Here is a 14946-nt window from a genome sequence, read left to right on the forward strand (position 1 = left end):
TTACAGAACACGCAAATTTAGCCCCTTGTCCCTTGTCGATATGGTTGGATTTAGCTTGTTACCGTTGCCCCTCTCGACACGCTATTTATTATTATTTACCCAGTGACTCAGTGTATCGCTCAAATTGTATCCATTGCAACGCGTTCTGTACAACCATTCGCAGCTCGTTTAGGATTAGTTCGTTCTGTCGAACACTAAAGAGTAAGTTTTTAGCTAATTACGTAATATGCACTGTATTTGTATAATTCACATGCATACAACCATAGTATAAAAAATCTGCTAGTTGAATCATTAACATATTAACATGTTACAAATACTTTGGTTCCCTTTCCTGTATATCAAATTAGAATTTTTATATTTTACGTACATATACTTACTTATCTTTTAAGATTGATAAACAATTTAAACTGCATCCAAATATTAAATATGGCATTATTTCAGAATGATTCCAGGCGAAGAATCCAGTGCATTCAGTTACAAAGAGATGTTGAAAACACAATTATCACTGTTTGTAAACGAGAATGATTGTGACTATGCTGTGTTGGAGAGGCATTTTAATATGGATAAAGCGTGGGTGGAACATGATAAAATAATAAAACTACCAAGTGATTGTAATACAACAATGTCCGACAGAGAACTGTTAAATTATGTGTTCAAAGGATGCGATTTGCATTATCAAAAAAGTGATAAAAACTGACCATGTGTTGCTCTCTTTCACTGTAAAGAGTTTATACTCACAAATGTAATACTCAGACAAATGTATATTATACTATGTAATTAGACAAAGTGGATAATATATGTAATAATGTATTTAAAAAAATGATGCTAGTCATAAAATAAAACAACTATGTAGATAATTAGAATTTTATAATCATTTCAAGTACAAAACAATATTTAATCTAGGTAGAACTTATAACGAGTGAATACCATAATACAGGTAAAATAAGCACGCCTTCAAAAAATACATACATTCAAAATTAAGTAAAACACTTTTTGGTAATGCAATAACTAATAGTTTTATAAGTGGGACACTAAACTTACATGAAAATATAAATGTGTTAAAACACAACTAACATATAATCACATATGAATCAATAAAAATATTTACTTGAAAATTCTTTTAAGACATATTTTCTAAATTGAAGAGTTTTTTATTACACACAACACTGATTACCTATATAATATTTCATTCTCTAACAGATATTGAATAAGTAGAATAGACACTCATTTTATGAAAACGTGCTGAAAATGACTAGACATTGGTAAATTATATTTACACTTAATACCATTTTGTATTCATAAAATTATAATAAAAATTATGAAAGTATACCTTCAAAAAGCGTTTTTAAGATAACAACTAAATATGAATACAAAAATAAATTATTATCAATTAAAATGTGTACGAATTGATAAATTTAAATGCAACCAAAAAAAGTGATATAATATTTTCTTATACATATGTACGTTTATGTACTTTTTAAAATATATATTTTGTAGACATTTATAATTGTATGGAATATTTTTCACAAGTTTATAGGAATTTATTCTTATTAAATATAAGATTATAGACATATTTAAAGGTCACATTGAGAGATTAACTTTAAAATTAAACATTGATATTGATATATGTATGTATTATACATGCATTAAAATTTTATATTTGATATCTGATAATCCAAATTTCTAACTATTAAGTTTGACAACACTAATATGCAAAGAACATGTTAATACGACAATGTAAAAGATTCAATAGAAAAACCAATATAAAAACTTAAAACCTTTTCATTTCCTTTTCATTCAAAACTTAAATATACATAAAAATTAAAAAAAAAAAACATATAAAAAAGACTAGAATCGAGACTAACCCTCCAAATGTTAAGAAATAAAATCTGAATCTCAAAAGATTTAAATTCGATTGATACCTTCAATCAACCTATTCCTGAGACTAACCACCATAGGATTGTCCTTGGGGACTCCCTGGTCAGCCAAATACTTCATAGTTTCCTGAGCGCAAGCAATGAATCCCAGAGTCTTTGCATCAATTTTATTAGCTCCATTCAAGATATCATGCAACTTGATGCATTGTTCGTCTAAATCATCGTTGCTACCGTCATCGCTCTCGGAGTCATTGTATACTCGATTGGCGATTTCTTTTTGAAGAGCACTCATACGCTCCAACGTCAATTCAACCCTAGTGGGACCCATATTTACTTCTTCACCCCTTCTCCGTGCCGTGCCCACCTTTGGGAGTACGCCGTTTGCAGCTAATTTTGCATTTTCGATGCGGGATGGTTTATTTCGTGTGCTCAAATCTTCAACATTTCCAAGTGAACGTTTATCAGTCGAGCTCGGTAGACTTGGCTCCGTAGACTTGGATTCGGCAAGTTTTTTGGCTTCTTTGGCCTCATAACCATCAATAGTACATACGAGTTCGCCTCTTTCCATTGCTAGGATAAAAATAAAATAAAATTGAGTGTATTGTATAATAATCATTCTAAAACTTTATAAAATATTTCGAAAAATACGTTTTGATTTTGCTCTGTAATCTTGCATTTCATATAGAAAGTCAACTGTCAATTCAACAGTCACATATATTGCCATATGGATGAAAAATACCTTAACCCTTTGGCTGCTACGAGGTTTTTCAATGTCCAAGCGAAAAATGCTAACATTTGTAATTATTTTGAAAAAAATTAAATATAATATTTTTTTTTACATACTTACTTCGCCGAACGCTTGTAATTTTTATAATACTTTATATACATTTTTAGAAGCAGTTATGGACTCGTGCTCTCTCTTTCTGTCTTGCTTTTACATGCGTGCGTGCGAAAGAGATACCTACATATATACACTAAATAAGTTTTGACGATTATTTTTCGACGCTTTATTTTTTTCAATAATCTATTTTTAGACATCGATGTATCCTAACAAAATGCGATATATTCGAAACAGGTAGCGGTCTTTCTCTCTTTCTTTCTTGGTTTTAATTGTGTACGTGTGAGCGAGACACACAAGGATGTGAAGTTTCTAATAATCAAATATTTTTTCAACATGTATCATAAACATTTTGTATGCATTTCGGTTGCATTTGATTGATTGCATGAATTCGTGACGTCTCGTGACCTATATAATTGAAAGCGGATTTCTATTGTTTTTTGCCATTTATTTTAACTCTGCAAAATGATATCGGACAGTGAAAGTGATGAAAGCGAAATAATAGCTCCTCGCCGAGGAACTCGACCAATCAGCAGCTCTACTGATTCTGAAAATGAATTTATCGACAATAATCAATTCCCAAGTAATAACTCCTTATATGACATTGACAACGAACCCGAAATTTACTTTGATGATGAACCCGAAATTGAAGACCTTTTATTTAAAAAATTGATAAATGTTTATAAAGCTTGATTGTAAAATAAATATAAATACGTATACAAAAAAAATGTTTCGTGCCACTGATGCGCTGGTGGCTCAAAGAAAGTATTGAAATACGACAATTAATGACGAAAACAACGATCGTCGTAGCAATCTTCGCCAATTTCAAAACAACGATTTATCGTTGTTGTAGCAGTCAAAGGGTTAATACGCATTAAAATTATTATATTTATAAAGAAAAGTACCAAAAAAACCACCGAAAGGAAAATATTCCAATTTCGAAATTGAATTTTGCCTGAAGTGCAAATTTTAATCTATAAGGTATTCCACGAAAACTTGAAGGTTGGGGTTAGCAATAATAGCAGCTTCTGAAATTAATTATATGTATGTAAATCAAGTCGATGAAAGCAACTTTTAAAGAAAAATATATTTGGATTTATACCCAAAATGCTAAATTTTTAAAAATATCAGTCAAAAATAAATTTATTCCTTTGTTTTGTCAGTATCGATTAATTCTTATTGTTTTATTTATATATGCATAATTTTATTCCTATAGAAAGAAAAATTTATTTCAAATAGGTATGGGCGTTGGCAGAACTAATCAAGACAAAGGGACTTTGAGCCTGGAAAATATATACCTGTAAAACACATCATACATATATATATTACAGTATTGTGCACAATTTTAAAACACATATTTTAATTTAAAAAAATATATACTCACTTTTTTAAATAAAAGAATACAGTATTTTATACTTCAAAATAAAAGAAACATTTTATAAAAAAATTGAAACTCACACTAACTGTGAATTGACAAAACGATATTTAAATTCATTTACTTTTGCACAATTTAATATGCATGTTTGAAAAAAGTGACTTGATACGTACAATATACATTTATTATTTTTCATTATTATTATTATTTAAAAATAATTTTCACAAAATAGACTAAAACATATTTTCAGAAATCAGATACCTATATGTACAATTTGAAGTGAAATAATTTAAGAAGCTCAATGAATGTACCTGTAAGATTCACCTGGCGACTAATGACAGCGGTTCAGAAACTTTTTGAAAGGAGAGTGAAGGGCGACACGTCCACTATCCACTGTCCACTCTTCAGAAAATGGAAGTGAGAGCAGATACACCTGCCGCAGTCGTAGCCGTAGCAATAGGTGTGGGTGTGGATGTGGGTGTGGGTGTGGGTGTAGGTGTGGGTGAGAGTGTGGGTGTAGTCGTAGCAGTAACCGTAGCAACGTTCGAGATCGAAGTCACCTGTCAAGCCTCGAGCTGCCACGACAGTCGGAGAACGCAGAATGAAGCTGCCCGGCACAATAAGCACAAGCGAACAAAGTGAGCGAGCCGGCCGAAGAGCGAGAGCGAGAAAGAGCGCGACGACGGGAGCGGCGCGAGTGCGAGTGCGAGCGAGAGAGAGAGAGAGAGAGCGACGAGCGGCGAGCGGAGAGCGCCGGCGCCTTTGCGGGGCAGTGCCCCTCCCTTTACCCCGCGCGCAAACAAAAATCCTCCGCCAGCACATGTATACATACGAGCGTCTCGCTCGCACTCGCATCGCACCGCGGCACAGAAAGAGACAGCGACACCGGCTGGAAAAGCGTACAGCTTTTAGCTCCATCTCACTCTATCCCGTTACATCAAAAGAGGATGCGACATCTCTCACTCACCGTACGACAGCGAACCTCAATTTGTGTGCGACACATTCATTTCAATTGATTTATTTAATAAACATACATATCTTATACCACGGTGACTTCACAGATTACCTCAATATGACCCTGGCCAGACATAAATATACAAGTATAAATAAATAAAGAGACGTATAAAATTAGGACAGAGTGCATTTTGGGCAAACGAACGCCGCTTTCATATCCAAAATGCCACCTTGTCTGAAGAAAAAGATCTTCGATTAAAGGTCTGTTCATACCCATCCAGCACGACCCGTATCCTGCAGGTGTCATGCAAGTGCGGACAGTATTATTTGGTACATTCGTAAATGCGCATGCGCGAATGGAGTATGAATACGTTCATATAATGTACGGTACATTATATGGACGTATTCATACATGCAATGGCGTTTTAAAAATATTCGGATTTGTTATACGCAATCCTCATCATATGAGGATATTGCGTCTTATATATAACGCTTTCACCCACAACATTTTGTAGTCTCGTTTCATAATATGGAGTCCCAGAAATCTAAAGAGTTCAAAGGTAATCCCTTGACTATCTCATACTGTATCACAGTGCGGGATGCGACGGAGATCCGTCGATTATAGTGCCCTCTCTTGTCGTATTCTTTGGTACAGTACCAAAGAATACTATCCGCACTTGCATGACACCTGCAGGATAAGGGTCGTGCTGGATAGGTATGAACAGACCTTAACGTGTTGTCGTAGGTATGAATGCGAAGTATGGAGCGCTGTATTTTCATAGGCATAACGAGTAGAAATAGGACACGGAATACATGGGTGAGAAATATTATAAAGGTAGTTGATATAGTGGAAAGAGTGTGAAGAGATTGAATTGGCAATGAATGGTTCATGTAATTAGATTAACGGGCGAAAGAAGAACTCGAATACAAGGAAGGCTACAGGGATGATAGATGAAATCTGAAAAATGTGTGGGATGAGACGGATGAGAGTTGCTCAAAATAGGGACGAATGGGAGCGTGTTGGAGAGGTCTTCATCCAGCAATTAATAGTCAGGCTATAAATGATAATGATGAAAACAAAATAAACAGTTTATATTCAAAATGTCAATACGATCAGTAGTCAAATTCAAGTAACGTAGGGCCCGAGCAATGCCCAAACAGGGGAGGACATTATAGTTATTGTCTCATGGTGTGAAAAAGTGGACGCAAGCGATAGTAAATGAAGCGAGAGGGAACCCACAGCTTCATTTCTTGCAATACCGATTGGTATTTTGCAGAAATATCACACAAGAAGCATATCCCTCCGACAAGAGAGGGCACTATAATCGACGGATCTCCGTCGCATCCCGCACTGTGATACAGTTCGAGATAGTCAAGGGATTATCTTTGAACTCTTTAGATTTTCAGTCACTTCCCTGGGACTCCATATTATGAAACGAGACTACAAAATATTGTGGGTGAAAGCGTTATATAGAAGACGCAATATCCTCATATGATGAGGATTGCGTATAACAAATCCTAATATTTTTAAAACGCCATTGCATGTATTGAAATTATGAACAGCAAACTTCAATCCAATATTCAAATATTATGCCGAGGTCTAATATTTATTTTCTAGCATTTGCAAAGTAAGTTTGTAACGTATAAATTATTACACGTTATCTCATAGCGCTTTTTTGATAGTGAGCTTTGCGAGATGTTGGGAAGCTTTGTCGTAATGTATTGACGGTGATTCACCATGCGTTATGCTCAAATGCGGTACTCTGTGAACCTACATAGATTACATATTTGTATGAGAAAATCGATGCAAATTCTAGTCCCTGGATGAATATTGCGTTTGCAGTGTACACGGTGACCTGAATTGATAAATTAATAATAATTTTCTGTATATACATACATATTATTCAAAATGCATTCTCGCTATCGTGCACATATATGAATGTACATATGTGAATGCAGGTCAAATAAAGTCTTCAAATATGCATGCACATATGCAGAAACATTTCAGTACTTATTCAAATCGTCTTACTAGACTAGACTTTTTTGAGATAGAGCTGCCTTTTTGAGTTCGATATTTTTTTGTAGAATATAATCGTTTGGGGGGGGGAAGAGGAGGGGAGGGGGGATAATAATAATAAAATTATTTAAATTTTTATTTGTTAAGTTGTCAGTGACAAACCAGATCACCTCTATTCACGACACCGAGACTACTATTAGCTTTTAATTAAGAGCATAAGAATAACCGAACTACATATGTAAATCTAGATTCTACTACGTAGATATAAAGGGAATTGCAATAAAACATAATTTTTTGCTTTCTTAAAAACTTGTTAAAATTTCACTATTTTAATCCAAAAATTACCTTTGTCTTTTTATAACCGAATTCGAGCTTTCATTTATGAACATCGTGTGATTTGATTACTGCTTCAATTGCATTCGTACCAAACGGACACTAACTATATAGCTACATACGTACATATATTAATATATATGTGCAAGTACTAGGTACTATGTAGGTACTACTAGTACATTTCAAATCTAGACGAGTGAAATTAATCAATTCCCAATGTTTTTGAAAGCTGCAGCAGGGAAGACATTATTGAGCGGTATATATGTACATACATATAATGAAGATGTAGAAGAGTTGACCGCTCGAGGAGGAAAATGTCATAGGTCAGGAACCCCAGAACAATCGTGTTCGTTTTGCCTAATCTAATACATGTTATGTTTGTAGATATTAATGAAATGTTAAAACTTGATTACTAACTCAATTACTGAGATTACAAAATATATAATTTTATATTTTTCCGTCCGTGATTATATTCGTATAAATATTACACTATATGTATAAAACAATTCATTACAACATTTTTAAAGCCACATCTTTCAACATTGCTGTTACGTTGTATTGTATTGTATAAACATATTGATGTGTAATATGTATGTAGTTCAGTGGCGTGCGCTGAAATTCTATCTATTTTTATCGTACAGCCTTACTTAATGTGCACGAACGGGATACAAGAGGAACGGGCTGTTCCTCTTGTATCCTGCTCGTGCACATTAAGTAAGGCTGTACGACAAAGAGAGAGAGAGAATTTCAGCGCACGCCACTGGACTATGTACATATGTAGGTCTTGAAAAACCTTGAACTTATTGCGATAACCTTCTTTAAAATTGTGTATTTTTAGACGTTTCTTATGAAAAGATGATGCTGTAACTTGTTTTGGCGAAAACATAAGATATTGACTGAATATTTAAACCAACGCAATTATGCTGTATTGACGGATTTGAAATAAGAAAAACGGATAGAAAATACTATGGACGGTGCTACACAATAATGTGTCAACCTTCAATACATATATTTATTTTAGTGTTTTTTCGTCTCGGAAAGATTTTCTTTAAAATTTTTATGTACAATATTAAACTTAAAATTTGTTAGGGCGAAAACACATAGCGGTGAATGTGGCACGTGTTTTTTTTAGATACTTTTAAACATGTGAAAAATAAGTCATGCCATGCACAGATTCATTGAGCGCCCCACCCCAAAATGACCCTCTGGCCTTTTTCGATAAAATTGTATGCTTGTATTTACCCTTGCTTGACATTGATCGATAACGGTGTATCATATATTTGAAGAAATGTAGGAGACCACCCACAGCGAGGAGCCATGCATAAGATGTGCCGTTCACCACTGTGTTTTCGCCCTTATTGTGCAGAAGGAAATTTACAATATTGCATCAATCCACAGAATAACTTTTTGGTTAAAATTAAAATTTGTAATGCGCACACTACTTTTTTGTTTAAATTTGAGGTTTTGCGTAAATTTCAATATTTTGACAATAATTCTAATAAAATAAAGTAGAAGTATTCACTGAAATACAGTTCTTATGTGTGCCTACGTTTCACATCTTAATCTATTATTTTATTTTTATTTATTTTTTCATTTAATTTACACCAAGAAGGCCTAACAGGTAAACCCAATGCACCTTCCTGGCCAAAGACAATTATATAAACATATATGTATACCATCCATATATACACAAATTCTTACACGTATACACAAATACAGATACATACATTCATAAATATAAAAATACACATATATACATATACATACATACACACCTACATATATATATATACATACACACATACATATACATATATACATATACATACACACATATATATACATATATACATATACATACATATATACATATACACATACATATATACATATATATATATATATATATATATACATATATATATACATATACACATACATATATATATATATATACCCACACATACATACATACATATACATACATACACATATACATATACATATACACATACATTACATACATCCATAAACATACAAACATTATACATGCAAATACACATAAACACATCAATACACATAAATAAAGATAAATTACTCATATATATATATATATACATATATATATATATATATATATATAAATAAAAAATAGCATACATATATAAATATAGATAAAACCAACATACATACACATTATGCTAAATAATAACATTACAAAATGAAAACAACATGTGTAAATATGTATGTAGCTAGAAGTCATTTAAAATATGCTGCCTGACAGAACTGTATGATGAAGTAAAAACATCAAGGCTCCCAGAAAGCAGGTTAAATAGTCGAATGGCTCTTGAAAGGGGTGAGTCATCAAGCACATTAGTCCTGGCCCGAATAGGTAGGAATAGAGTTCTGGAGCGAGATTCTCTCAGTTTCTCAGGTACTCTAAGTTTAAGATTACACAGAACTTCAGGAAGATGATATTCACCCCTTAGAATTTTTAGAAAAAGCTTACCAAGATGATTGTTTCTACGTGAAGCTAAGGAGTCAAAGCCCAAGGAGCCCATGACAAACTTACTAGGAAATAAGTAGGGATAGCGCCCAAACTCTCTCATGTAGAGATAGCGAAGAAATTTTCTTTGCACCCTCTCTAACATTAGCGTGTACCTTAAATGATTAGGACTCCATATGGCCGAACCAGATTCAAGCAAACTGCGCACCAATGTAGTATACAGTAAACGCGTCACTCTGGTGCTATTAAAGGCGCGTGAGTTTCTGATGACGAAGCCTAAAGTTTTTGTAGCCCTATTGCACACATCTTGGATATGAGAATTAAAATTCCAGATATTTGAAAAAGTAATTCCCAAATCCTTGATATGTGTGTGACGGGCAAGAATAGAGCCATCAATGTATCCAGCTCCCATTTAACAAATCGATAGCGTACAAAATTTATGTATAACATCGATTAGTGCGGCTATTTTTAACTGCAAAACCATCTTGTATGCCACTATGTAGCTGCGATTTTATTGTACTCGCATAATAATTACGAGAAAAATGAAAAAGCTTTAACTAAAATGCGTCACTGAGTGTAACAACAATGGACTGTTATTTCAAATGTATATTTCTATGGTTTTCCTTATTTAACTATGTATATATTATTTTTATTTTTACATATATACCAGGAAAGCCTTACAGGTTAACCCCAATGCGCCTTCCTGGCCAATTACAAATTTAAAAATTACAATTCAGCATTTTTTTATATATAAATCACTGAATTACGAGACACTGTAAAACTCGTAAATCAATGAGATATCTATCAATTTGTACACAAACTTATTTATTGTACATTAATTAATAACACATTATAGGTGACATATCGTATAGGAGGGATTTTTTTAGCCAATTTTTTTTCCGGGAACCGTTTCAACAAAGAAATCAGATAAAATTGGCAAACTCTGATAGGAAACGATCAACCTGAAGTCACAAATCCAGGTCTAACCAACAGTATACTCTGAAAAATTCATTTTCATTCGAGGCCCGGGCCCAGGGATCGAACCCGGCGCCTCTCGACGCTAAGCAGAAGCTTAACGACCGAGCTATGTTGCTGGCTAAAATATAGTTTTATCTAAACAATACATCCCAGTTTAATGTTTTTATTACATATTTCTCAAATTGCTTCGGTTATGATCCGGTCTCCGTGACGAGCCAGAATGTTAAATTACAGAAAACACAAATATCGGAAGGCAAAGTCGAAAGATCAAAAAAAAGGGTTCATGGTAAACGGTACATTCTCACTTAATTTGCGCGAGCAGGATACAACAGGAACAAGAGGAACAGGCTTTTCCTCCCGTATTAATGTGCGCGAGCAGAATTCAGGTTGATTTGTGATTTTTATTTATTACATTAGTTTTTTTTTTGTATGTACATATTTCATAAATTGTGTTATAAAATATTGATATTTCTTTTGTAAATGATTTCTAAAAGAAATGTGTAGGTGTTAAAAAAAGGGTCTCTAATAATAATAATAATAATAAGGGATGAAATTTTCTTCAGACCCTGTAACTCCAACGCACTTGTGTACAAGCAAAACAAAATGATATATGTATTATATTGAAGAATATGTCTGAGAAATGAGACGGGGCTCGAATACAGAAATAAACATATTGTCGATATAAGAAAAATATATCGCTAGATGTAATACGTATCATGTATATTGTATGTGTGTGAAAAGCTTATTTTCATGTACATATTGAAATGCCAATACTAGCACCTGCTGTCTCTGTATACACAAGGTTATGAGGAAACATGTATCGATCCATTTCATAATAAGAACAACGTAGTAGCTGTGTGATCATTGATTGCTTTTCCGAATTTAATCACCCCCTCTTAAGGAGTTTCTTCAGAGATTTCTTCAGTGTGAATACGAAATACTGGAATGGGGCGATTTGGTAGACCCAATTTTAGTATGAAACTGTCTGTAAATTTATAAAATTATTGAAAGAAATTTGTCGAAGAATTTGTAACGTCAATTTTCAGAATACCTTACACAGAGAAATTTAATATTAATAGAAGTGGCTTTAGGTGTTCTTTTGTTGTCAAGTGACATTCTGTTCACGGACAGATCTAAATAATTTTAGCATCAGTCGTATTTGACGCTTGGTGCTTGACGTATGTCCGATAAAAACTTCTCTGTTTGTTTATATTACTCGCAAGATGGGCAAGCATCGGTAAAAATTGCACAATACATTCAAAAACACCCAATAAACAACATGGGATACATTTTTATAAGTAAATTGATCTGATTGTATTCCGTGCGATGTAGCGTATTTATAGAGATGTACCGCGTAAAATTGACAACAATTATTTATTCGTAAGGGCCCCTCTATTCTTATTACATCTCTCTGACCTTAGACGTCTACAAATCACTTCATTTTTATTTATCATTTTTACTTTATCTATGTACGTAGTAATTTTTATAAGCTACTAGTTTGAAAATATTGAAATGGCAAAGGGCGGGTCACGTAGCTAGAAGAAGGGACGGTAGATGGATGAAAGAAGTGCTTGAATGGTACCCGAGAGAAAGTAAAAGGGTGCCAGGAAGTCCACGGGGGAGATGTGTAGATAAAATCAGAAAAATGTGTGGGATGAGAAGTGAGAGTTACTCAAAGCAGAGACAAATGGAAGCGTGTTGGATAGGTCTTCGTCCAGCAGTGGATGGCGAATGGCTGTAAATAATAACGATAGCAGAATTTATAATCTCAATAATCTTTTAAATATACAAAAAAATATATAATATGATCCCAATATTGCATTTAATGAGTAATTTTCAGGAACAAAGTCTTTGATTTGAAAGAGATTTGTGTCTTGATATATCTACATATTGTAGCGTCTGTTACTATGACAGATAAGTTGAGACTTCTACGATTAAGAATTTTCTGCAGACTTGAATATGTTAGCATTTGAGATAATAAATATTGGAGTTCAATATCGCTAAGGATTTAAATAAATCTTCAAGATCAGATATTCGTAGTATACTTCAAATATTATTCTTAGATTTTAAAAGTCTATTTTATTTGTATTCAATCAATCATGTACATCCGTCTTACAGATCGCTCCAATGCGACGAGTGTACTATACAGATCAAGAAATATTGATAACAAATGCATAATTATTATATACTAGTCGTTTTACACGACTTCGCTCAGAATTGGTAATATAAACAGCAGAAACGTTGCGATTTTTTGCAGCATTTTATTATACAAACCGGTGAAGCTCAAGAAGCTGAATAACTTGAGATTTGCAAGAAAGATAGGTAAGGAGTTGCCAATTTTGCAGGAACCGTTTAAATGAAAATCAGAATAATTGCCAAACTCTGATAGGAAACGATCGACCTGGAGTCACAAACCAAGGTCTGGCCAGCAGCAACCAGTGGTACTCGAACCCGTGATCACATAGTTCGAAATCATTACAACCACTAGTCCATTTTGTATTGATTTTCAAATTTAAACCCTACAAAACGACAAAAGCCTGTAAAAAGCGCCGCAGGCGAAAATATTTTTCCAAAAATCTTCACATGGTCAGCAAAAATCGTCCATCAAACTGTGTCACTAAAAAACTATCAATTAACTTAATTTCTACCGACTGTCTACTTTATATATGTACATATGTACGTAATAACTAGAGATAGGACCGGAAGCGTGCCGTTTATTGTTCAATTGTTGTAAATGCTTTGTAAAAAAGGTTCGGCAAACCTTTAACAATGGATTTACAACATTTGAACAATAAACGGCCCACTCAGGGTCCGGGCTTTAGTAATAACAATATTGTATTTTCGGTTCCGTTAATTCTACGAAGGGAAGTCATAAACAAATTACCGTTTCAGTTGTAAATAAAATGAGGTGGACCTTTCTAACTAGAGCCCGGAATCTGAAGGGGCTGTTTATTGTTCAAAGATTGTAAATGCATTGTTAAAGGTTTGCCGAACCTTTTTTACAAACCATTTACAACAATTGAACAATAGGCGGCACGTTTCCGGCCCCTTCAGATTCCGACCTCTATTTCTAACAATTCGCTCCACAGGTCGAACAATTTCTAAGAATTTTACCCAAGGAATACCATTTAACAAAACAAAATATAACCTTTTTTTACATAGCTTTATTGCAGCGATTCTATTTCTGGCCAAGTCTATGCTACTCAAAAGTAACATAACATAACTAAAGGGCGGATAGAGAGCGTGCTGTTTCCAGGAATCACGGCGTTTTGGGTCTATTTACAAAGCTAGAGTGCAAAAAAAAAAGGTTTGGCGAACCTTTAACAAAGGTTCACCATAAAAATGAACAATGCACAACGAACAATAAACAAAGAACGGCACTCTTCCGGTCCTACCTCTAAACATAACAATCATATTAATTCATTGATCGTTAAACTCTTACTGTTTTCTAAATTCACACTATACCAAAACTAAGGCATGGCAACTGCCATGGCATGCCCCCCCAAATGACGTCCCTGAGTGAAACCTTGCTTAAACTGAAAAATACATTTCCAGTTACAGATATGAAAAATTCACACGATAAATCTTTAAAACACCGGCATTTCGATATGAAATTGATTCGAGTGATAGCTGCATTATTAAAATTCATTTGTCGCCAGGTCGAATTCACATAAATAATTTTACGCTGCGCTGTCTGACCTAGTTGAATGAATCTAATGTAGTTGTGCAAACTCGTATATGATGTACCCTACATTTTATATATGCACCCCCATTTTGTTCAGTAATTTGATTGAGCCATTGTGCTCATGGTCACCCCCGCGTACAGCTGCTGTCCAATGCTCGGAAGCAGATGTTCGAGGCGAAAGGTGCAGACCTGTCGCCATGCTCCACGCTCCATACCCCATTCCCCATACCCCATGCGCCATGTGCCATGTGCACACCACTGAATTCCACTCACAATCACCAACCCCCACTATACATCGCTTTGTTTACAGATACTGATTTAAATCTGATATATGAACCAATGTTATGGCAAATCAAATCGCTTCGAATAAAAACACATTTCAT

At 34.1% G+C, this 14946-nt stretch overlaps 1 protein-coding gene across 2 annotated transcripts; it reads right to left on the bottom strand.

The window, feature by feature from the left end:
* Window positions 1–850: 850 nt before the first annotated feature.
* insb (insensible) lies at window positions 851–4731 on the bottom strand. 2 transcript variants are annotated; one of them, XM_077429034.1, is made up of 2 exons: window positions 4402–4731; window positions 851–2447 (listed from the first exon to the last, which is right to left on the bottom strand). In XM_077429034.1, exon 2 carries the CDS (start codon window positions 2443–2445, stop codon window positions 1906–1908), a length of 540 nt encoding a protein of 179 aa, XP_077285160.1. In that variant the 5' UTR covers window positions 2446–2447; window positions 4402–4731; the 3' UTR covers window positions 851–1905. The 2 variants fall into 2 exon arrangements, with proteins under 2 accessions (XP_077285160.1, XP_077285161.1); XM_077429035.1 differs by having other exon boundaries at window positions 858–2447; window positions 4415–4490.
* Window positions 4732–14946: the final 10215 nt, after the last annotated feature.

The sequence above is a fragment of the Arctopsyche grandis genome, chromosome 4 (genome assembly GCF_051622035.1).
Source record: "Arctopsyche grandis isolate Sample6627 chromosome 4, ASM5162203v2, whole genome shotgun sequence".
NCBI lineage: Eukaryota > Metazoa > Arthropoda > Insecta > Trichoptera > Hydropsychidae > Arctopsyche > Arctopsyche grandis.

Bases quoted from the DNA above. Each gene is read 5' to 3' on its own strand.
- insb (XM_077429034.1), bottom strand. From the start codon at position 2,445: ATGGAAAGAGGCGAACTCGTATGTACTATTGATGGTTATGAGGCCAAA.